The 26,067-nt window shown below is 36.3% G+C and overlaps 1 protein-coding gene across 5 annotated transcripts in view; it reads right to left on the bottom strand.

The window, feature by feature from the left end:
* The window catches only part of IQCH (IQ motif containing H), a 202,207-nt gene that overhangs the window by 105,499 nt on the left and 70,641 nt on the right, over positions 1-26,067 (bottom strand). For 4 of the 5 annotated variants that reach the window (XM_024761669.1, XM_024761670.1, XM_024761671.1 and 1 more), the window contains exons 1-3: positions 22,824-22,941; positions 4,100-4,179; positions 2,234-2,272 (exon numbers count right to left, since the gene is read on the bottom strand). In XM_024761669.1, the coding sequence (XP_024617437.1) occupies positions 2,234-2,272; positions 4,100-4,179; positions 22,824-22,941 (237 nt within the window). Of the gene's footprint in view, positions 1-2,233; positions 2,273-4,099; positions 4,180-22,823; positions 22,953-26,067 lie in introns of those variants that run through there. The other variant, XM_024761668.1, reaches the window with a different exon arrangement.

The raw sequence follows: 26,067 nt of genomic DNA, 5'->3' as shown, positions 1-26,067 counted from the left end.
GAAAGAAACAAAACATTAGGTACAATTGAAGTCCTCTCTATATTTCTTTTTAACTCATTCCTCTCCCTCCACCATTCCCAGAAGCAAACACACTCATGAATTTAACCTGGACTCTCACGTCCCATAGACATAGTTGTTAAAATAATAAAAAGATTTATTTGTTAAGAGAGGCAGTTTTAGCAACTTGAAACCTTTGAACTAGATTCCTAAAAATAAAGGCCTAGGATTTTTTTTGGATTTCTTGAAATAACTACTACAAACACTACTATGGTTTATTATTTTATTCCTTGGATCCTTATGCAGAACTTCATTGACTCAAACTTATTCAACAAGATGTACTTGGTTAAATGATCTAGAAGACACAGGAAAGGCTGTTAAATTCAGAGTCATGAGAGCAAAGGTGACAACTACTGTCCTGATACTGAAGGAAACAAACAAAAAAAGACACCGGAAACTGGATATATGCATATATAATATTGAATAGAGAAAATGTTAAAATTATATTAGGGAGGCAGAAATACATCTTTTAGAAAGATTTCCATCAAAAATTATTGAGATTTTAAAAAAATGTCTAATGCTTTGGGGCTCTGACAGTCATGCAGTTCATTCTGGCTGTGTCACTTACTAGTTGGATGACCTTCACCTCCCTGTATGCAGGTCCTCCCAGTATAATGGGAATAATAATAGTACCTACTACATAGAGGTGTTGTTAAAATGAAGTGAGATGTTCCCTGTAAAGTGTTAGGAACATGCATGTTAGTTGCTGGTAGTAATAGTAGTAGTAGTAGTAATATCTGGAAAACCAGTCCATGAGGAAGAGTTCATAACCTGGTATGTGGAGGGGGCACAAATTCTGGAGCCTCTGCACCTCTTTACCAGCTGTGTGGGCTTGGGGACAATGACAGTACAAAGGTTCTAGGGCTGCTGTGAGCATTCAGTGGGTATGGAAGATGCTTAGTGCCATGTTCTAAGAACATGCTCAATCAGCATAAGCTGTTAGAAATATTCCAGATAGTATTCTTAAAGCACATCCTGATTTTATTTATTTATTTATTATAAAAACTACACATAGAACTACCATATGACCCAGCAATCCCACTCCTGGGCATACGCGCTGAGAAAACCATAACGCATCCTAATTTTAAGGTGCAGGAGCAAGCTAACAATTACCTCACAGCAAGAAGTCAAGGAAAACTAGGGGATCGAATTGCACTGATTTGTTTATCCAGGAGCACTCTTCTGTCAGGTTCAGACGACTATATGCAGTCATTGCTATAAATACAGACCTGTCTGCTCTCAGCTCTGCAGGAGTATAAGGAGATCCAAAAGGTGGTCTCTTTTTCCTTGAAAAGGGGTGACTAAAGTCCCTATGAGATTCTTACTGATAAGATCACCAAGAGAGGGAGGCCTAGAAGATGCTCTTAAAAATAGACTAGTGCATTATGAAACAAGCACTTTATTGTTCCGAAGCACTTTCACACACATTATAGCCTCTAACCCTCACAGCCACCCTAGAGAAAGGAGGTATCATCCCCATTTCTCAGAGGAGGCAAGTGGGGTACAGAGAATTTAAGTGACTTGCTCAAAGTTCCCTTATTAGTAAGAGGAAAATCCAGCTCTTTCTTGCTCTGTTACTTACTAGTTGGGTGTTCAGAACTTTTATTACACATGCATGGCCTTACGGAATGCTCCTCACTGGCGTGTACTTGCCATTGTGGGAACTGACTTTTTGGTTACCTTATTTCTTTTAGTCAGCTTAACTCTAAATCCCACAGCCTTACCTATTACATCATAGATGTAGTATGCATGTGTGCACGTGTATAGACACACACGCACACCCCATGCACACATGTAAGTACATGCTGGAGGACAACTGAGTTTTGTTTTCCTGTTTTATTCTTTCTAAGTGTACTTTTAAAAGATGAAAATCTTAGGTAGAGGTTGAAGGCTGATGTGATTCAGAAAAATTTGAGTATGCTAAATCACTTTTTTGGACTGCAGTCTGAGAAATAATTCAGTCCCAACAGAGGGGGAAAAAAGGGTTTTCCACTTTAAATGAACCATGTTTTCTTTTCTGAAAACATGATTTAATTTCTTTTATAAAAGAAGAGCGAAAGAACTTTTTTGTCGTCTCCAGCTGTCAAACCTGCCTCCCGTACTTTTGCCCTGAAGCAAAAGGAAGGGACATCAGGTGACAAACCCCAAATTTCAACTAGTCACACAAATTACAGACCTTCCTATCATGATATCCTCTTGACTTTCTGCCTTTCCCCTACAGTGAAGAACAGACACAGTTTAAGTCAAAATGACTCTCATGGGCAATTTTACAAAGCAAATAGAAGGCACAGAGTCTCCCCCTCCCCCTCCGCCCACTTCCCCAGCTTCCCCCTCTGGGCCAGCCTGTTCCCTCTTTCCAGGCAGGCTGGAGCTAATAATCAGAAAGACCTTTCCCACCCCAGACAGTGATGCTCTGCTTGCCAAGGGCCCTGTTTGCTTTGAAGAAAGAGTTTGACAAAGTAAATATTTACAGAAACGACTATAATCAGATCCCTAGTCCCACTTCGAGGGGACAGGCAGAGAAGTATTTTCAAGAAAGGGTTTCTCCATGTGGCACCACACTGCCTGGTGGTGGGGACTGATCCAAGCTCTGTTCTGGGTTTATCATGAGTCCAGGCATATCACAGTCTTTCTCTTAGCCTTTTAACTTCCATGCTAGGAACTTTCCACAGAGTAATGAATAATTTCATTTACCGCTGAAGAGTCAATTCAGAAATGTACTAATTCGGGACCACGGGGAAGTCTTCAAATATTACTGCTTTTAGCAGTAGGGGAAAGCTTCATGAAGTCAACAGGGAAGAGATTAAAGGCAGGGTTAATTAGCACTCAGGAAATGTCATTATTTAAAATATATATATTTTTGAGATAGACCACTTACTGGCTAAAACACAGTCATATTTATATTACCTGTAGATCTGTTACCTAGAAACTGTGGAACCTGAGAGCTCGAACACAGTGAGAATCAAAACAGGTGCGCCTGCCTGTTCCCATTATGCACATTAGCCCATGGCCTTCGCACAGCCTGTTAAACAGCTGAATCTGAAACAATCATGGTGCAGGCCAAACACTAGCCTGAAGGCCTGTCTGTCTTGGGATCTGGCCATTTACATTGATTTTTTTTTTTTAACCCATGTGTTTCATGAAACACAAATATTTGCCATGACAACTGGGGTGTCACATGACATACTGCCACATAAAAAGCTTGGAAATCTCTTAAGGGGAAACAGCCCACCAGTGCTGCAAATACAGTGAAAACATCTTGAGGACGATGTGGGCATTAAAAGATGAAGGTCTGGAAAGAACAGGTAACAGTTTCCTATGCAGACATAGTAGGATTAATTTCTTCTGTGCCACTCTTCAATTTCTCTTTCTTTTTTTTTTTTTTAAAATGGGAGCAGCTGTAAACGTGACCACATAGGGTAAGCCCAGAAAAAAAGAACTCTGCCAGCTGTCTCCTTCTGTGGTGAAAAGTTTCAATTATTACTAGTCTGTCTTGTGGCTCATAAACATAAGAAAGCAAGCTACAAAAGTCCAGCACCTTTAAACCAGGAGAATCTCCATAAGGATGAGCGTGTTGTACTGTGAGGTCCTAATGTTAAAGAATACAGATTTCCTTTCCCTTCCGCATTAAGGTATCTGTAGAAAATCGGGGAACTTGCTGTATTATCCTATGCTTAAAGATAAATGAAACCTCACAATAACATACCCTATGCAACACAAATTTGAATATAAAGCAATAGTTTTGTATTCTGGACTCCTGGGCCCTTGACCAGCTAGCAGTAGAGATTGCCTCAGTCATTTAGTTAATCTCGAAATAATGCAACATGATGGAATTTTTTAGATCCTACTGATATTGTCATGGTGGAGTTTACCTGCATAACAATCTTCCCTTTTAAAGTCAAATGCATTCCAGCAGCAGCTGAAATAGTATTTATTTCTATGTGAAAGGCACAACTCGATAACATGTGAGTATTACCAAAAATCTCACTGAGAATATTGTAGATCAGAACAATTTTCTTTCGTTAGTTAGGAATATGAATACCTTTGATCTTTGTTTCCTGAGAGAGGGATTCTTCACTTCCGCTGGAATCGATTGTGTTCTCTGGGGTGTAGCGAAAGGGGCTGTGGATGGAAGTGGTGCAATGTTACCTCTTCCAGAAAGAGAGACTTATTCATTGGGTTGATGCTACTGGGTTTGCACCTTGAAAGTCAGATGGCTCTGTCACCCATTCACTGTTCACTACCAGTCGTTCTTGTATCAATTCAATGAAACATTTGTGATAATTGACTTCAAAAGGAAAGCAAAGAGCTTGGAAGGGCAACAGTTCCATCAGAACATAAGGTCAGCTCCCCTTATGCAAATTTCCTAGAGGAAAAGGCAGATTTTAAAAGCAAGCAATTTAGAGAGTTATCTTTGTCTTATATGATGTTTCGCTGTAAGATTTCTTTAAATAGCCGTATTCCCAAGTTCACTTAAAAGGTAAATAAATATAACTATATAAGATGGACTATTCTAATGTATAGTCATTTAAAAAGAAAATTCTAAAGAATTAAAATGGCTTCGGGTAAATAAAACAAGTGAAAAACACAAGTAAATATTATTTTTGAAATGAATTAAATCTATAAGCAGCAACTTTTGGAGAACACATCTAGTCCATGGCGGGTTAGCCTACATGCTAGACAATGCTTGGAAGAGAAATGGAATCTCTCCTGTTGCCTGGCAGCAAACCCAACTGCCCTTTACAGAAAAGCTCAAATTTGGCATTCTCAGGAGAGAAAAATCCTTACCCTACTCTAAGAAAGAGAAGAAATAATTTATTTAAATAGTTAATTCAGTCAAAGAAGTGAGGCTTCTTTCAACTCACTTCCTTACTCCACCCCTTTTCTGTCAGTTCTCTAACAACAATGTTAGGAAGAACTGACAGATATTCGTTAAATACAACACATCAGTATACGACTTAGAATTCCACTTTGAGGACTCAGTTCTCTCACATTGCCTCAAGTGGGCTGCAAGGAGTATCTTCAGCCATCTCTTTAAAAGTAGCAGGTAGTCCAGAGTCTTAGCACAAAAAAAATCACCTCCACAGAAGACATTTGTTGCATTGGACCAACCCCGTTTTACCATCTTCCTGGTTTCCCTGTCTTCCAGCGATCCTCCAGGACTGTGAGACTGCCCACCAACTTCCCTAAAGCTGGGCAATTGGCTATACAGTCAGTCCTCTGTATCCATGGATTCTGCATCCACGGATTCAACCAATTTCCATCTGCGGTTGGTTGAATCCACAGATGCAGAACCCGGGAATACAGAGGGCCAACTGTGCAATGCCATACTATAGGAGGGACTTGAGCATCCGCAGATTTGAGTATCCACTGGGGGTCCTGGGACCAATCCCCTGAGGATAGTGAGGGACAACTGTAGTGTGTGAAGACTCCATTTTCATCCTACAAGTTTTTGCCTTGACTTCTGTGCTGTCCTACCCCACTGTCCACTTGAACCTGGCTCTCCCACTTTGAAGGTCAGTTCACACTGTATACCCAGGCTACTGTGAGTCCACAGATTCACCCGTAAAGCCTGTTATTCCTATTATCTGCAAGCTCAGTACACTTTTTGTTTAACTTTCAGGTTCCTGCAGACAAATGAGATTTATGGTTAAATTCCCATGATGAAACAAAACAGCAGCTGAGAAGTGGGCATGATTTTTAAAGGAATTTATTAAAATTTCAGTAAAATTTGGTAGAATGAAGATCTAAAAGATTTGTAATTTCACATGGATAATCCAGTTAATGGTATCTCTAAAAAATTATTTTGAGGGTTTTCTTAGTTACCTGCAGAAATTCTATCATTAAATGTATAACTTCATGTAGCCTTGGATTTTATGGGACACATGCATTTGAAAAATGTGTCTGCATCCTAAGGCACTGCCTGTTTTGCTACTCAGTTTCCCTTCTGGAAAAATCTGTTGGATAAATTTTGCCAGTGTCAGTGTCAGGGAAAAAAATCTTCTCTTTCTGGAGAAATTTGTATGTTTCTGTGGTAGTTATTGGCATGTGCCTCCCAAGAAGCCATCCCCCCTTCTTGCTTGCTGATTTTAGAACCTCAATTTTTTCAGGGTAACAACATCCCCAGCTTCTAGGGTTTCCAGATTTAGCAAAAAAAAAAAATTTTTAAAGGGCACACAGTGAAATTTAAACTTTAGACAAGCAACAATGTTGTAGTATAAGTATGCCCCAGATATTAAATATATTTAATATCCATGAATGGATTAGACCAGAATTTCATGAATGCATTAGACCAAGCATAATTTATCATCCTAAGTATTTAGTATAAGTGTGTCCCAAATCCTAATCCTAATCCTATTCTTATCCCTGGACATTCACTTTCTCAGCCTTTCTTGTACCTAACAGTGGCCATGTGATCAGTGAGAAGTGAAGTCCATCCCGGGGCTTCTGGGAAGAGATTGGTGCCACTATTTTTCCCTCTTCCTGCCTGGAGTGTGTATGTTAAGGCCCACATCTGCAGGAGTCATCTTAGAGCTGTGAGTTAGCAAGCGTGAGGATGAAATGAAGCATGCTAAAGAAGGTAAAGCAGAGACTCGTTCTAACCCTGTGTATCAGCATCATCAGCACTAGAGTCCCTACTTCCTGATTCCTTATGAGATAAATGAACTCCTCATTGTTTAAGCCATGAGGTAGTTAGGGTTTCTGATATTTGCAGTCACATACATTCCTGACTGGTACCCCTCCCTCCCCCTCCTTATTCTCTCTATTCTGTGCTCTGTCTTACTGCATATGCAAGGGCCTCAGGAACAATGTTCAATAGTGATGGCAGTAATAATGATGGCAACTGCCCTCAACTGTCTCTGCTTTTAATGAGGAAATAGAATATTTCTAAAGTTTCCCTACTAAGAACATTGTTTTCTGTGGGGTTTTGGTTGAAGACAATAATCAGGTTCAGAAAAGTCTCTTCTACTTCTACTCTGCCCAGAAGTTTTTTCTTGTTATTAATGTAGAATTGTATTGTATGATTTTTAAATTTTAGTTATGTATTGAGACGATCACAGGGTTTTTTCTTTTTTAATCTGTTAATGTGGTGAATTGTATTGTTACATGTTTCTAATGTTGAATCTTCCTCACATTCTTCCTTGATCATGATGAATGTAAAAAACATACTGCTAACTTTTATTTAGAATGTTTACCTTTATGTTCCTGAGATTGATTTATATATTTTTTTTCTTGCGGTGTCCTCATCCACTTTTGGTACCAAAGTAGCATCATAAAATCAGTTGGTAAGCGTTCCTTCTTCTCTTTTACTATGGAATAGTTTAATATAAGAATTACCTGACCCTTTAAAGTTGGTAAAACTTCCCTATAAAAGACCTGAGGCCCTTTTTGTTTGGTATATTTGTGTGTGTGTGCATGTGTGCACATGTCCATGTGGAAGACAGATATTTTTGACTACCAAATCAAACTATCTAATGGTATTGTTTTCTTTAAGTTTCCGATTTTTTCTTTAGTTAACTTTGGTAATTTAGATTTTTCTAGGAAATTTTTCACTTTGTTTTTAAAAATGTATTGGTATTAAGTTACCATATTATGTTTTTTAAAAATTCTACCTGTCTGTAGTTTCTGCCTTTTTTCATTTCATATTATTTATTTGTTCCTTCCCTTTTTAAAAATTACAGCTTTATTGAAGTATAATTGACAAATGAAATTGTAAGATATTTAAAGTGAACATTGTGATGATATATTTGATATATATATATATATTTGAAAGGATTCCCCCACCCCTCAAACCCTGGCAACCATTTTTCTACTCAGTGTTTCTATGAGTTTGATTTTTTTTTTTTTTTTTTTTTTTTAGATTCCACATATAAGCTATACCATGTGGTATTTGTCTTTCTCTGTCAGGCTTATTTCAGTTAGCATTAATACCCTCCAGATTCATCCATGTTGTCCAAATGGCAGAATTTCCTTCTTTTTTAAGACTGAATAATATCCCACTATAAATATATGACATTAAGTTGTGTCTATACCTTGGCTATTGTGAATAATGCTGCAATGAACATGGGAGTACAGATATCTCTGGAGATAATGACTTCGTTTCCTTTGGATATATACCCAGAAGCGAAATTGCTGAATCATGTGGTGGCTCTAGTCTTAAGGTATTGAGAAACCTCCATATTGTTTTCCATAGCAGCTTTACCAGTTTATATTCCTACCAACAGTGTACACTGATTCCCTTTTCTCCATATCCTCATTGGCATTTGTTATCTCTTGTCTTTCGGATAAAAGCCATTCAAACAGGTGTGAGGTGATACTTCATTGTTGTTTTCATTTGCATTTTGCTGATGATTATGACATTGATCACCTTTTCATGTCCCTGTTGGATTTGTTTGTCTTTTTTGAAAAATGTCTATTCAGGTCCTTTGCCCATGAAAAGATTTGGGTTATTTGTTTTTTTGCTATTGAGTTCTATGAGTTTCTTGTATATTTTGTGTATTAGCCCTTTATTAGATATGTGGTTTGCATATATTTTATCCCATTCCACAGGTTGCTTTTTCATTTTGTTGATAATTTCCTTTGCTGTGCAGAAACTTTTTAATTTGATGTAGCCTAACTTGTTTATTTTTGCATTGGTTGCCTTTGCTTTTGGTGTCAAATCAAAAAAAAAAAATCATTTCCAAGAGCTTATCCTCTATGCTTTTTCCTTAGGAGTTTTATGGTTTCACATCTAATGTTCAAGTCTTTAATCCATTTTGAGTCAATTTTTGTGTATGGTATGAGATAAGGGCCCACTCTTATTCTTCTTAACGTGGCTGTCTAGTTTTCCCAACGCTATTTATTGAAGAGATTAACCTTTCCCCATTGTATATTTTTCAATTCTTTGCAAAAATTAATTGGCCATAAAAGCATGAGTTTATTTCTGGGCTCTCTGTTTGGTTCCATAGATCTATGTGTCTGTTTTTATGCCAATAACATGCTGTTTTGGTTACTATAGCTTTGTAATATCGTTTGGAATCAGGAAATGTGATGCCTCCAGTTTTGTTCTTCTTCCTCAAGATTATTTTCACTATTTGGTGCCTCTTGTGGTTCTATATGAATATTAGGATTATTTTTTCTATTTCTGTGAAAAATGCTATTGGGTTTTTAATAGGGATTGCATTGAATCTGCAGATTGCTTTGGACAGTATGACCATTTTAACAATACTAATTCTTCCAGTCCATGAACACAGAATAGCTTTCCAGTTATTTGTGTCTTCAACTTCTTTCATCAATGTTTTACAGTTTTCATTAAGTACATTATTGTTTTTGGTGCTGTTGTAAATGGGACTGTTTTCTTAATTTCTCTGTCTGATAGTTGTTAGTGTATAAAAATGCAACTGATTTTTGTATAGTGATTTTTGTATACTGCAACTTTACTGAATTCATTGATTAGTTTCAACCATTTTTTGGTAGTAACTTTAGGGTTTTCAATATATATTATGTTATCTGCAGAGATAGTTTTACTTCTTCCTTTCTGATTTAGATGCCTTTTATTTCTTTTTCTTGCCTAATACCTCTGGTTAGGACTTCCACAACTATGTTGAATAAAAGTGGCAAGACTGGGCATCCTTGTCTTATGCCTGATCTTAGAGGAAAAACTTTTAGCTTTTTTTGTGTGTGTGTGGTATGCGTGCCTCTCACTGTTGTGGCCTCTCCTGTTGCAGAGCACAGGCTCTGGAATGCAGGCTCAGCGGCCATGGCTCACGGGCCCAGACACTCTGCGGCATGTGGGATCTTCCCGGACCGGGGCACGAACCTGTGTCCCCTGCATCGGCAGGCAGACTCTCAACCACTGTGCCACCAGGGAAGCCCTAGCTTTTAACTTTTGAGTATAATGTTAGCTGTGGTCTGTCATATATGGCATTTATTATGTTGAAGTATGTTTCTTCTATACCAATTTTTTGAGAGTTTTTATCATGAAAGGATGTTGAATTTTCAAATGCTTTTTCTGCAGCTACTGAGATGATCATATGATTTTTATCCTTTGTTTTGTTAATGAGGTGTATCACATTTATTGATTTGCATATGTTAAACCATCCTTGCATCTCAGGGATAAATCCTCCTTGATTATGGTGTGTGATCCTTTTAATGTGCTGTTGAATTCACTTTGCTCATATTTTCTTGAGGATTTTTGCATCTGTGTTCACTGGGAATATTGGCCTGTTATTTTCTTTTCTTGTAGTGTCCTGGTCTGGCTTTGGTATGAGGGTAAATGAGTTTGGAAGTGTTCCCTCTTACTTTACTTTTTTGGAAGAATTTGAGAAGAATTGCTATTAATTTTTCTTTCAATGCTTGGTGGAATTCACCAGTAAACTCATCTGGTCCTGGACTTTTCTTTGTTGAGAGGTTTTTGATTACTGGTTCAATCTCCTTGCTAATAATTGGTCTGTTCAGGTTTTCGGTTTTTTCATGATTCAGACTTGGTAGATTTATGTTTCCAGGAATTTATCCATTTCTTCCATTTCTTCTGTCTAATTTTTTGGCATATAATTATTCATAGTTGTTTCTTATGAGCCTTAGTATTTCTGTGTTGTAATGTCTCCTCTTTCATTTCTGCTTTTATTTATTTGAGTCGTCTCTCTTTTTTTAGTCTAGCTAGAGGTTTGTATATTTGTTTATCTTTCCAAAAACAACTCTTATTTTTCATTGATAGTCTCCCTTGTCTTTCTGGTATCTATTTCATTTCTTTCCACTCTGGTCTTCATTATTTCCTTCCTGTATCTTTTGGCTTAGTTTGTTCTTAGTGTAAAGTTCGGTTGTTTATTTCAGATTTTTCTTTTCTCTTAATGTTGACATTTATTGCTATAAACTTCTGTCTTAGAACTCCTTTTTGTGCATCCCATAAGCTTTGGTATGGTGTATTTCCATTTGTCTCACGATCTTTTAAAATTTCCCTTTGATTTCTTCTTTCACCCACTGGTTGTTCTGGAGTCTGTTGTTTAATCTGCACATATTTATGAATTTTCCAGTTTTTCTTTTGTAATTGATTTCTACTTTCATACCATTGTGTTTGGAAAAGAACCTTGGTGTGATTTCAGTTGTCTTAAGTTTATTAAGACTTGCTTTAATTTCTATTTCCCTAGTGATTAATGATGTTAAGCATACTTTCATATATCTATTTACCATTCATTTATGTTCTTTGGTAAAATGTCTGTTCAGATCTTTTGTCCATTATGTTATTGGGTTGCTTGTTTGTTTTTTTCTTTTCTCTTTTTAAAAGAAAATTTATTGAAGTATAGTTGATTTGCAGTATTGTGTTTAATTTTGGCTGTACAGCAAAGTGGCTCAGTTATACATATATATATTATTTTTCATGTTCTTTTCCATCATGGTTTATCATAGGTATTTTATGTTTTCTTAATAGCTTTTACAATCTGTTTTTTTCCAGTGGATAGAGAAGGTATTTGGCTTTTATTTTATTTATTTTTTTATACAGCAGGTTCTTATTAGTTATCCATTTTACACATATTAGTGTATATATGTCAATCCCAATCTCCCAATTCATCCCACCGCTTTCCCCCTTGGTGTCCATACATTTGTTCTCTACATCTGTGTCTCAATTTCTGCCCTGCAAACTGGTTCATCTGTACCATTTTTCTAGGTTCTACATATATGCATTAATAAACAATATTTGTTGTTCTGTTTCTTTTTTATTGAACTCAAATATTATTTTTGAATTTTATTTTATTTTATTTTTATACAGCAGGTTCTTATTAGTCATCCATTTTATACACATCAGTGTATACATGTCAATCCCAACCTCCCAATTCATCACACCTCCACCCCCACCCACCACTGCTTTCCCCCCTTGGTGTCCATACGTTTGTTCTCTACATCTTGTCTGTAAAGCTTTTGATTTCTCCGTCGAATCTGAATGAGATCCTTGCTGGGTAGAGTAATCTTGATTGTAGGTTCTTCCCTTTCATCACTTTGAATATGTCATGCCACTCCCTTCTGGCTTGTAGAGTTTCTGCTGAGAAATCAACTGTTAACCTTATGGGAGTTCCCTTGTATGTTATTTGTCATTTTTCCCTTGTTGCTTTCAATAATTTTTCTTTGTATTTAATTTTTGTCAGTTTGATTACTATGTGTCTCGGCATATTTCTCCTTGGGTTTATCCTGTGTGGGCCTGTCTGCGCTTCCTGGACTTGGGTGACTATTTCCCTACCCATGTTAGGGAATTTTTCGACTATAATCTCTTCAAATATTTTCTCAGGTCCTTTCTCTCTCTCTTCTCCTTCTGGGACCCCTATGATGCGAATGTTGTTGCGTTTAATGTTTTCCCAGAGGTCTCTTAGGCTGTCTTCATTTCTTTTCATTCTTTATTCTGTTCTGCAGCAGTGAATTCCACCATTCTGTCTTCCAACTCACTTATCTGTTCTTCTGCCTCAGTTATTATGCTATTGGTTCCTTCTAGTGTATTTTTCATTTTAGTTATTGTATTGTTCACCTCTGTTTGTTTGTTGTTTAATTCTTCTAGGTGTTTGTTCTTTACTTCTTCTAGGTCTTTGTTAAACATTTCTTGCATCTTCTTGATCTTTGCCTCCATTCTTTTTCCGAGGTCCTGGATCATCTTCAGTATCATTATTCTGAATCATATCATTATTCTGATAATCATATCATTATTCTCACAATGATAATCATATCATTATTCTGAATTCTTTTTCTGGAAGGCTGCATATCTCCACTTCATTTAGTTGTTTTTCTGGGGTTTATCTTGTTCCTTCATCTGGTACATAGCCCTCTGTCTTTTCATCTTGTCTGTCTTTCTGTGAATGTGGTTTTTTTTCCACAGGCTGCAGGATTGTAGTTCTTCTTCCTTCTGTTGTCTGGTATTCGGCTTTTGGGAAGTCTGAGGTCTTCTGTAGCATTCAGTAGGTGTTCTGTAGGAGTTGTTCCACATGTAGATGTATTTTTGATGTATTTGTGGGGAAGAAGGTGATCTGCATATCTTACTCCTCCGCCATCTTGAAGCTCTGTCGGATTGCTTGTTTTCTTATTATTGAATTATGAGGGTTCTTTATATATTTTGGACAAAAAAATTCTTTATCAAGGATGTGTTTTGAAATTTTTACCCCAATTTGTAGCTTTTCTTTTCACCATCTTAACACTGTCTTTCAAAGAATAGAAGTTTTAAGTTTTGATTAAGGCCAAGATATTAGTTTTTCTACTCTTGTGGATTATGCTTTTCATGTGGCATCTAAGAAATCTTTGCTTAACCCAAGAAAACAAAGATTTTCCTCCTTTGTTTTCTTCTAAAAGTTTTATAGTTTTAGGCTTTACCCTGACTTCTATGATACATTTTGAATAAATCTTTGTATATGGTGCAAGGTGTGGGTCAAGGTTCTGTATATAGCTATCTTCAATTATTCAAGCATCATTTATTGAAAAGACTGTCCTTTCTCCATTGAATTGCCTTTGCAGTTTTGTGAAAAATCAGTGTATATGTGTGAACTCTCTATTCTGTTCCACTGACCGCTGTCTTTATCCTTTTCTGATACCACATTGTCCTGATAACTCTAGCTTTATACTAACTCAGATAACATGAATCCTCTGATGTTTTCTTTTTCAGAATTGTTTTGGTTATTATACCATCTTTACCTTTCCATACAAATTTTAGAATTGACTTGTTAATTTCTACCAAGAAAAGTCTACTGATCTTGATTTGGATTTCATTGAATTTCTAGACAATTTTGGGAGAATTAACATCATAACAATATCAAGTCTTCTAACCAGTAAACATGGCTTACCTTTCCATTTATTTAGGTCTTCTTTGAATTTTTTTCATTAGCATTTTGGAGTTTTCAGCATACGGATCTTGTACCTATTGTTTAGTTTCATACCTAAGTATTTCATTTTTTGGTTTTATTTTAATGGTATTGTTTTTAAAATTCAATTTCCAATTGTTCCTTTCTAGTATATAGAAATTCAATTAATTTTGCATGTTAACCTTGTATCCTGAAACCATGCTAACCTCCCTTATTCATTTTAGTGGCTTTGTGTTTGTGTGTGTGTGTGTTAGATTCTTTCAGATTTTCCATGTAGTAATCATTCTGTTTACAAAGAGGTTATTTTATTTCTTCTCTTTCCATCTGCATGCCTTTGTTTTTCTTACCTCATTGCATTGGCTAGGATATTCAGTACATGTTGAATAGATGTGGTGAGAGTGGATATTCTTGTATTATTCCTGATCTTAGGGAGAAAGCAGTTGGTTTTTCACCATTAAGTAAAATTTTAACTGTAGATATCCTATATCAGTCTGAGGAAGTTCCTTACATTCCTAGTTTGCTTAGGGCTTTCAATTCAAATGGATGTTGAATTTTATTTTATTTTTATTTATTGTGGTGGTCATATGATTTTTCTTCTTCAGTCTATTGATATGATGACTTACATTGACTTTTTAAAAATTATACCATCTCTTTTGTTTAGTTCTTTTTTTTCTTTTATTTAAACATCTTTATTGGAGTCTAATTGCTTTACAATGTTATATTAGTTTCTGCTGTATAATAAAGTGAATCAGCTATATGTATACATATAACCCCATATCCCCTCCCTCTTTTGTCTCCCTACCACCCTCCCTATTTCACTCCTCTAGGTGGTCACAAAGCACCGAGCTGATCTCCCTGTGCTATGAAGCTACTTCCCACTAACTATCTATTTTACATTTGTTAGTGTATATATGTCCATGTCACTTTCTCACTTCATCCCACCTGACCCTTCCCCCTCCCTGTGTCCTCAAGTCCATTCTCTATGTCCTTATTCCTGTCCTGCCCCTAGGTTCTTCAAAACCATCTTTTTTTTTCTAGATTCCATATATATGTGTTAGCGTACAGTATTTGTTTTTCTCTTTCTGATTTACTTACATTGACTTTTCAGTGTTGAGAAAGTCCTGCATTCCTGGGATAAACCCTACATGGTCATGATGTATTATCCTTGGTTAAGGTAGGGCTTGCCAGACTTCTCCTCTGTAAATTTTTAATTTTTCCCCTTTCCATACCCTATTATTTGGATATGAGTCATTAAGTCCAGCCCACATTCAAAGGAGGGAGAATTAAGCTCCACCTCCTGGAGGGAGGAATAACTACTTATATTATTTGAATTCTTCTGTAAGTAAGATTTATCACTTCTCCCCTCCTTCTATTTTAACTTCTCTATGTCTCTGTATTTAAAGTTAGTTTCTTGTAGACCACATATAGTTGAGTCTTTTTTATTTATCCAATCTGACAATCTGTGTCTTTTAACTGGTGTGTTTAGACCATTCACATTTATTATACAAAGAGTCTTCACTTTGTTCCATTCCAATAGGCACAAATTTGGTACCACTGTTTCGTTAAATAATACCAGTCCCCCAACAGCAGGGTTCAAATTTCAGTTACTATGGTATAGTAACTGTCAGTAATGGCATAAAGCACAAACTTTGCTGCTAGATCTTTGTTCCACAAATCATTATGTAAGTGAAAGGTGCATATCATGATCAGTGATTGGCCACTGTGTATCTGCTTTTGGGTTCACACACAGACTGCAAAGAATGTAGTGGTATTGCCTTCTTTTCTCTCAATGATAAATCCACATGATTTTTTACAAAAGTTGATAATTGAAAGGTAGAATCGGTTAACAAAGCTGAAAGTTCAGCAAAATACCCTGAAAACTGATAGTGCTGAAAGTGAAATAAAAATTGATTATAAGTAGAATTCTAGAAGAAATAGCTGACTATTGGAATGTTGATATTGCCACCATTCGCAAGACTCTGGTAATGCAGCCAGAGGAACTTTAAGGTTAACTTATTGACAAAAATGAGAAAAGTGGTTGTGATGAAAGGGTGAACATGTTCCAGAGGATGTGATGCCAGAAAAAAAAAAAATCACATTAAAGAAACCCAGAAGTATTTCATAATATTGAAAGTACAAAGGATAAAATGTTGGAAACTGGGCATATAGTCAGTGTACAAATATACCTATTGATTTAAATTTTATTTAGCTCTCAGTATAATTACTAGAATACATTAAACTTTAATACTTAAAGTCAAGTATTCCATAGTCCAAATCTGGCCTGTAGCCTGTTTTTCTATGGTCCTCAAGCTAAGAAAGGTTTTTACAATTTTTAAGGGTTGCAAAAACAAAACAAAACAAAATAACAAGAATATGTACAGAGATTATATGTGGCATGCAGTGCTTATAATATTTTCTATCTGACCATTAACATAAAGAGTTTGTTCACCCTTGCTTAAAACTGATTCTTACTTTTTAGTGCACTTCTTACTTTTGGTGAAAAATACATTTCCTTCTGTAAAGAGTAAATTTAAAATATGTGTGATATTAAGAAAAAACTGACAAAAAATAAAAGGAAATAGACAAATTTACAATCATAGTTTGAGACTTCAACATACCTCTCTTAGCAGTAGATGGAATAAATGGGCAAAAAAAATTAATAGAGACATAAATTTGAATAACATGATTAAGTTGACTTAACTGAATATATTCATAACACTGCACTTAATAAATGCAGAATATGTGCTCATCCAAGTTGATCATATGCAAAGACCAAGAAGCAAGTCAGATTTCAAATAATTGAAAGCATACATAGTATGTCCTCTAAACAATGGAGTTAGGCTGGAAATCAATAATAAAAAGGATACGTACAAAGTACTCAAATTTATATATTTCAAAATATTCCATGGGTTGAAGAAGAAATCGCAATGGAAATTAGAAAATGTTTTGAATTAAATGGTAATGGAAATATGACATAACAAACTTAGGGAATTTGGCTAAAGTAGTGCTTTGTGTGAAATTTATAACCTTCTGTTTATATATCAGAAACAAATAGCTGAAATTAATGAGCTAAGGGTGTGTAACAATAAGTTAAGAAAATAGGAAAATTAAACCTCGAAAAAGTAAACAGAAGGAAGAAATAATAAAGGTAAGAGCAGATACCAATAAAATAGAAAACAAATATCTAGTAGAAAGAATCAGTAACATCAAAATTTGGTTGTTTGAAAATAATAATAAAATGAATAAACTCCTAGAGAGACCAATCAAGGAAAAAACAGAAAGGCGTAAATAACCAACATCAGGAATGAAAATGTACATCACCACAGGTTTTACAGGTGTTACAAAAATAATTAGAGGATATTATAAACAACCTTATTCCAATAAATTTGAAGGTTTAAACAAAATGGACAAATTTCTTAGACAAAGTTAATTTACTGAACTGAAACAGACAAAAGAGATAATCAAAATAGTCCTATACCTGTTAAAGAAATTAAACCTACAATTATAAACCTACTCCCAAAGAAAACTACAAATTCAAATGGCTTCACTGGTAAATTCTTCCAAACTTATTTCTTTAAGAAAGAAATATAACCAATTTTATCCAAACTCTTCCAGAGAATATAAAAAGAGATAGTACTCACTCACTGAAGGCAAAACTAACCTGGATACTAAAACCTAAGGAAAACATAGGAAAGGGAAAATTTAGGACAGCCTCATGCATCAACAACAATGGTAAACAAAATATTAGCAAATGAAATCTAGCAATACATAAACAGGATGATATATCATAGCTAATTTGGCTTATTCCTCAGATGCATAGGGAATTAATAGGGGTGTCAGAGGAACCAGATAAAACAGATTAAATAAGAACCAGAGTCTTATAACATAATACCCACAATGTCAAAGTTTCTATTGAAAACCACTCACCATACCAAGAACCAGGAAGATGTTAAACTGAATAATAAAACAAGGAATAGATACCAGCACTGAGATAACAGAGATCTTAGAATTTACCTGACAAAAGTTTTAAAGTAGCCATCATAAAAATGTTCCACAAGCAATTACAGAAACACTTGAAACAAATGAAAAAATATAAAAACTCAGCAAAGAAATAGAAAGATTCCACAAAGAAATAGAACATATAAAGAGGAACCAAGTTGAATTTTTAAATTGTGTTAAAATACACATAACAGGGACTTCCCTAGTGGTGCAGTGGTTAAACTCATGCTCCCAATGCAGGGGGTCTGGCTTCCACCCCTGGTCAGGGAACCAGATCCCACATGCATGCTGCAACTAAGAGTTTGCATGCCACAACTATGGAGCCCACCTGCCTCAACTGAGCCCATGTGCCACAACTAAGGAGCTGGCAAGCTGCAACTAAGGAGCATGCCTGCTGCAATTAAGACCCGGCACAACCAAATAAATAAAGTATTTTAAAAAATACATGTAACAGGGAATTCTCTGGTGATGCAGTTGTTAGGACTCAGCACTTTCATTGCTGTGGTCCGGGTTCAGTCCCTGGTTGGGGGACTAAGATCCCACAGGCTGCCCGGTGTGGCAAAAAACAAACAAAGAAACAAAAGAAAAACCCCACAATACGTTTACCATCTTAACCATTTTTAAGTGTATATTTTTTAACAAATTGAAATTTTGGAACAGAAAACTATGGTCATCTGAATACAAATTCAGTGGATGGCTCAACAACAGAATGTAGGAGGCAGGGGAATCAGTGAGCTAGAACAGCGGTCCCCAACCTTTTGGGCACCAGGGACCGGTTTTGTGGAAGACAATTTTTGCACAGATGGGGTGGGGGGATGCTTCAGGTGGTAATGCGAGTGATGGGGAGGGATGGGGAGCGGCAGACAGAGCTTCGCTTGCTCGCTCACCTGCCAGTCTCCTCCTGCTGTGCAGCCTGGTTCCTAACTGGCCACGGACCGGAAATGGACTGGTACCGGTCTGCGGCCTGGGGGCTGGGGACCCCTGAACTAGAAGACAGAAAAATAGAGATTACCCAGTCTGATCAATGGAGAGAAAATAGACTAGGGGGAAGAGATTAACAGAGACTCAAGGACTTGTGGGATTGTAGGAAGAGATCTAACATTTGTATCATTGTAGCCCAGAAGGAGAAACAATAGAGGGCAAAGCTGAAAAAAGTACTGAAAGAAATACTGGCTGAAAACTTCCAAAATTTGGGAAAATATATAAACCTACAGCTTCAAGATGAGCCAAACCCAAACAGGATCAAACCAAAGAAATCCACGCTAAGACACAGTCAGACTTCTAAAAACTAAAGACAGAGAAAAATCTTGAAAGCAGGAAGAGAAAAACAACACCTTACCTACATGAGGAAAAAATTCAAAAGACAGTGGATTTCTCATCAGAAACCATGGAGAAGAAAAGAAAGTGGCACAGTTTTTTTAAGTGCTGAAAGAAAAGCATTGTCAACCCAGAATCTTATATCTAGTGAAGATATCCTTTAGGAATAAAGGAGAAATCAAGACATTCTAAGATGAAGAAAAATTAAGATAATTTAGGGTCACTAGTATAATGACCCTAAGCAATGGCTAAAGAAAATTCTCTCAATTGAAGGGAAATGATAAAAGAAGGAATCTTTGCACATCAGAAAAGAAGAAAGAACATGGTAAAACAAAAATATGGGTAAAAACAATAGACTTCCTTTTTCCTCTTGAGTTTTCTAAGTTATATATGATGTTTGAAACAAAAATTATAACACTGTCTGATGTGGCTCTAAGTGTATGTAGAGGAAATAAGCATGCAACTACCATGGGATCCAGCAATTATGCTCTGGGCATTTATCTTAAAGAAATGAAAACATATGTTCATACAAAAACCTGTACACAAATGTTTATAGCAACTTTATTCATAGTAGCCCCAAACTGGAAACAACCCATACATCCTTCAGCTGGTGAATGGTTTAACAACTGTGGTACACTCATACTGTGGATTACTAGTCAGCAGTAAAAAGGTATAAACTACTGATATAAGCAACAACCTGGATAAAATCTCCAGAGAATTATGCTGAGTGAAAAAAAAAAAAATCCGGGCTTCCCTGGTGGCGCAGTGGTTGAGAGTCCGCCTGCCGCTGCAGGGGATGCGGGTTCGTGCCCCAGTCCGGGAAGATCGCACATGCCGCAGAGCTGCTGGGCCCATGAGCCATGGCCGCTGAGCCTGCGCGTCCGGAGCCTGTGCTCCACATCAGGAGAGGCCACAGGAGGGAGGGGCCCCCTTACCAAAAAAAAAAAAAAAAAAAAAAAAAATCCCAAAATGTTACACATCGTATGAGTCCATTTATCTAACATATTTGAAATGATAAAATTATAGAAATGGAGAACAGATGAGTGGTTGCCAGGGTTTAAAGGGGTGTGGGGTGAGAGGGGAGCGGCTGTGGCTATAAAAAGACAACATGAGGAAATGTTGTGGTGAAAATTGTGAAAATGTTCAGTATCTTGGCTGAATCAATATTTCAGTCATCATATTGTACTATAGTTTGGCAGTATATTATTATTGGGAAAAATTGAGTTAAGAGACAAAGGAGCTCGTTGTATTATTTCTTACAACTGCATGTGAATCTATAATTATCTCAAAATCAAAAGTTTAGTTAAAAACAAAGACACCAGTAGGAGAATGAAATACCAAGCCATAGAATAAAAAAATTATTTGTAATACATATAACTGATAAAAAATTAGTACCCAGAATACATACATAATTCCTACAAATAAGAAAAAGAAAGACAACCCATTAAAAAAGAAAAAAGAAATGTTAAAGTTCTAAATCACTTTACAAAAGAAGGTATTCAAATGACCAATACACATATCAAAACAACTGCACAACTTTATGGGTGATCAGGGAAATAGAAATTAAACCCACAAAGAGCTACCACAACAGAGTCTTCAGGATGGCAAAACTAACAAACAAAAGGAAATATCAAGTGTTGACAAAGATATATATGATCTGGAATGCTCATATATTGCTAGTAGGAAAATAATTCAGTATAAACACCTTGGAAAACTGTTTGGCATTATCTACTAAAACTGAGTGTGTATTTACCTTGTGACGCAGCAATTCTTCTTTTTGATATGTATCCAACAGCGACACATACATATTTACATGAAAAGACACGTACAAGAATGTTCATAATGGTATTACTCATAATAGCTCTATGGTATAAACCACTGAAATTCCCATCAACAGTAGAATGGATACAAAATTGGGGTATGTTTATACATACGTTCATGCATATTTATCCCTGATGCCTCTGTTTCCCTCACTCCTATCCATCAGCCAGTCCTCATGGCTCCACCTCCAAAACATAACCTGAATTTGTTCACTTCTCCTCATATCCATTGATACCATCCTCCTCAAATCCACCGTCATTTCTCACCTGGTTTACCAATATAGGCTTTTAACTACTAGTCTTCTTGGTTTTACTCATGCTCCCCTATGATTCATTATCTGTAAAGCAGTCAGAATGGTCTTATTAAAATGTAAATCAGATCACCTCATCCTCCTGTTTACACTTTTCAGTGAGTTCTCATTGTAATTAGGATTAAATCCACTGCAAATCATGGTTTGAAAGGCTGCCATAGTGGTTCTGCTATAGTCTAAGGCATTTAAAAAGAAGATCCTAAGATATACTAGTGGCTTAAACAAATTAAGAGTTTATTTCTCTCTCACACAACGGTTGAAAGGAAGATAGTCCCAGGTTGTCAGGGCATCTCTGCCAGACTCAACCTGGAGTTCCATCTTTGGCTCCAAAGTGCTTGCTCATCACATCTGCATCCCAGCTAGCCAGAGATGAAAAATGAGAAGGGGAAGCCATGCCCAGAAGTTTCCCTTTCCACTTCTGCTTACATCCTCATTGTCTAGAACCTGGGCACATGGCACACCTCACTGAAAGGAAGACTAGGAGATGTTGTCTTTGGTCAAGCTGACATGTGCCCACCCATGATTCTATTACTGTGGAAGTAGGGGAGAATGAACATTGAGGACAACTCATAGTCCTGCTCTACCCTACATCATTTCAGTCTTCTCTACCTCTCCAGCCTTATCTCTTCCCTCTCTCTTGGCCCTCTAGCCACACTAGCTTTCTTGCTCATTCCCTCCTTAGTCCCTCAGGCCATTGTGCCTGTGCTGTCCTACATCTGAAATACTGTTCCCTAGATCTTTACATGACTGGCTCCTTCTCATCATTTGGATCTCAACATCTTCCAAGACACATTCCCTGACCCTTCCCTCCCAAGCAAAGCAATCACTTCCTTTTATCACTCTCTTGTCCCTGTTGTTTTATTTTATTTCTAGCACTTATCCCTAGCTTAAATTCTCATTTACTTATCTGCTAGACTATAAGCACCATGAGAGTAGAAATGTTGTCTGACTTATTCTCTGTCAGATCCCCAGCTACCTTGGATAAAGCAAGCATTCAACAAATATTTGTTGAACAGAAGGATTAATTTAGCCAAAACCCCTCATTTTATAACTGGTAAAGCTTAGGCCCAGAGAAAGTAAATGGCTTGTGTGAGGTTCTGCAACTAGTTAATAGATTCCCAGGTCAGTGCTTTTCTCCTATTTCATCCAGCCTCCTCTTTGAAGTCTTTTATTATCTCACCTGTCAGCAATCATTCCTCTGAACACCTATAGTACTAGACTTTAACATACATTTGGTTTTCAGTCTATAATACTCTGTATTGTTATTTGTTTTTATTATATTTGTCTTATTTTCCCAACCAAGCTGCAAATCCCTTGAAAATACCAACTTTCTAACACATAGAGAACACAGGCCCTGAGTAGGTATTTCATAAAGAGACTAAAGTTACTTTATTCAGTAAAGTGAAACTCAGATTCATTACAAGTTTCCTCCTGTCCTATTATTGAAGATAAAAGATTTTGGTAATTTCTGTGTATCCCCAACTAACATACAGGTAGGACTGTCTTACCGGTAGTCAAAATCTTACGTGCTTCACCAAAACTATGCAGAGGAGCCGCTCTGGGTGTAATGGGTGGATTCTGAAAGGTAATTCTTGCTGTTGGTGGAATCAATCCTTGTTCTCTCATACTTAAAATACCTAAAAAGGAAGGTTAGAAGAATATGAGTTTAACTTCAAGCATTTCCACAAAATCTGAACTCTATAAATTTCACAAGTGTCACTTACTCTATTCATTAGTTTATTTGTGAGACTACATTTAGTGCCTTAATCATTTGCAAGAAAAAAATAGCCATAGTACTGTTCATTTAAGCCTAATCTAACCCAAGAAAAAATGGCATTTCTAATAATGGTATTATGAAATAAACTTGTACTGTGATAATTTCATTTTAAGGTAGAAATATAATTCCAATGCAAACAGAAACTTCTTTATACTTAATGGCATTTTCAATTATTGATAGTATTGGTATTCTTTTTAAAATTCAGAGAAATCAGGTACACAGTCAATAACTAAGGAGATCTTTGGTTCTGAAAGAAAGAAAATCTGTGTGCTTGAAATTATGCTCCTGTTGTTACGAGTCATATTTTATTTTTAAAAAAGAGTTATTTTTAGACATTTCTCATATTACCAGATGATGTGAATGCCCAAGTAGGTTGTTTTAGTGTTACTGGGCAACATGGTTAGTATTAATGTGACTAATTTACAATTCCTAGAACTCATACTGTGTCAATATGACTGGTGCCAAGGTTTTTTAAGGACAGGAGACATTGTTTTAAAAAAATGAATAAATCAATGAGTAAATGGATAATTGAGCAAAACCTGATGTGAGGGGCCAAACTCACATTAAAGTGGATCTATGGTATTGAAGCCAGAAACCCAGAAACTCAGGGAGTACTTGACATAGACATGTGATAGGGCTTCAGCTTCTTGTTGCTCTCAGCTAATAGGAAGAAAAATAAAAACTCTGGCTCTCAATGAAATCCAAGTAAAAAACTGTGTCCTAAGCTGGACTAGGTTGAAGAAGTTGGCACACATCCTAAGAGGGATAAATATTGTTTTCATTTGCTTTATTATCTCTAAGGACTATATTATGTCACATTCAGGAAATTAAAGTCTAGGGTTATAGGAATTCAGAAGAATGATCGCTGAGGGATGGGAGAGCTGAAGAAGACTTCACTAAGAACAATGATTCCAAAACAATGATGGTAAATGATTCTAAAACAATGATTCCAAAGAGAAGTCTTCAGTTTACTTACTGCAGGATTATCTGGGGCAAGAATTTATTATTAAAAATGGAGATTCCCGGGCCCCATCCCAGACCTGTCCAAATTTCTGAGGCCCCTAGGAATCTGCATTATGGAAGCCTCCAGGAGATATTTATGTGCATTGAAGTTTGAGAATCACTAGAATTGGGGCCAGTAATCTACATTTTAAATAAGCACTCCAGGTCAATCTTTTGCACTGTTAAAACTTAAGAACTACTGATCCCAAGTACAACTCTTCAAGCCCTTTTCAAAATTAGTACTCCAGGTTTTAATTGTTGTAACACCAGAATTTAACTACTTTAAAATATAAAGACCAATTCTTTGTCCTCACAAATATTTTCCACCTATAAATATCATATCCCATGTCCAAGAACTGTGCCTACTTTGCAGATGTGGAAAACAGAGCTGCTGCTAATTCAGTGTATTTTCATTACTAGAATGAGTTTCATTCTCTGAGAATCCCAAAGAATATGAGCATGATTTTAACCCTTGCTTTAGTACTAGGTGAAGCAATTCACTTAATTTTAGACAAACACACGTGTGCATTTACCATTAAAAGGAAAAAGTTATGATTTTGGAATAAGGAAAAAGTTATGATTTTGGAATAAGCAAAAGAGATTACTGGTTATCTGTTCATCAGAATGCTGGAAACTCTGGAGATTATCTGACCCTATAATCACCTTTGTTTTTGATTAATCTCTTTTACAATTCTGTAGAGATTAAGGTTAGTTTATAGAAAACCAAGAGCAGTGCAAATAATTCTTGTTTATACATATGCAAATAAATTTTGTCACATGGAGGGACAGTACTTTCCCCACCCCCCAAAATTCAGTTCTGCATGCATTTGTAAATTTATTTCCAAATTTTTGGTTTGTAAATTTGTCTGCTGTTTGAATTCTTCTTTGAATCAATTGTAACATTTTACTGGTTCCCTCATTTAATTAATGAGTTAAACAGAATCTTTGATGTGTTCATTTTATAGTTGTATAAGAGTCATGGTTTTACTTTCAAAAATATATATCCTTTAACAGTTTTGGAGGTCCCACCAAGATGAGCAAAAGATTCACCTGAAATTGCCAGAAAAGGTACATATCACAGGGAACCAAGCCAGGCACTTATTTTCTTGGCACCCATAGGTGAATTCAAAGTGGCAATAGAACTTTGCTGACTCTTGTTTCTCTAATTTTGATATTACTCCATATTAATGGCTGATAAGTTAGTCCTTGTTGGTGGCTACGACTGAGAATTTGGTGAGTTTTGTAAATGGATCTTACAGAGATCTATTCCCTATCGAGTGAGAGACAATAGAGAATATAGTGTGTAGACTTCTGTTTGTCTATGTGTGTATTTTGAGCTCAATTCAACTAGGAATTTCATACCCACAAGGAAGGAGACTAACTTTTTGCTCTCTGGACCATTACATTTTTGTGTTTCTGTGTTTATTTTTCGTTTGTGGCTGAAATTGTAGGATTGAAGCTATAAACTCTCTCTGTATCTGTATGTCTATGTATCTGTAATTCAGAAAGGCCTTTATTTCTCATTGTGAATGTAGAATGTTTTCCTGTCTCCAGATGGTATTAATAAATTAGATTGTAAAGTCTCAAATTAAAGGAGCTGTGTTCTGATTGACTTACAGAGAGAAATGAGCACTTACAGGAATTGAATATTCCTAAAATTCCCAGAAAATAAGGAAATTGAACTTCTACTACTTTAGATGAGCTCCCTCTCACCTCCCGAATTCAGAAACTCTGACTGAGCCTCCTTACTTTTCATGGCAATATGGGTTATTTGCATAGTTTCAATAAGAATCTTTTCTTCTTTTATTAAGATATAATTGAAAAAACTGCTTATGCAACCAAGAACTTGCCTGGAATTTCATATTTAAGAATGTTGTTATTAGTGAGGTATAATAAGTTACATTTAAAGAACTAAGTTTGACTTTATGGAACCAAATGCTTCCAAAGCCCTCCCAGAAAAACTGGCCTGATAC

Source organism: Neophocaena asiaeorientalis, unplaced genomic scaffold (assembly GCF_003031525.2).
Source record: "Neophocaena asiaeorientalis asiaeorientalis breed wild unplaced genomic scaffold, Neophocaena_asiaeorientalis_V1.1 scaffold465, whole genome shotgun sequence".
Classification (NCBI taxonomy): domain Eukaryota; kingdom Metazoa; phylum Chordata; class Mammalia; order Artiodactyla; family Phocoenidae; genus Neophocaena; species Neophocaena asiaeorientalis.
This window is presented reverse-complemented; position numbering and strand designations above follow the sequence as displayed.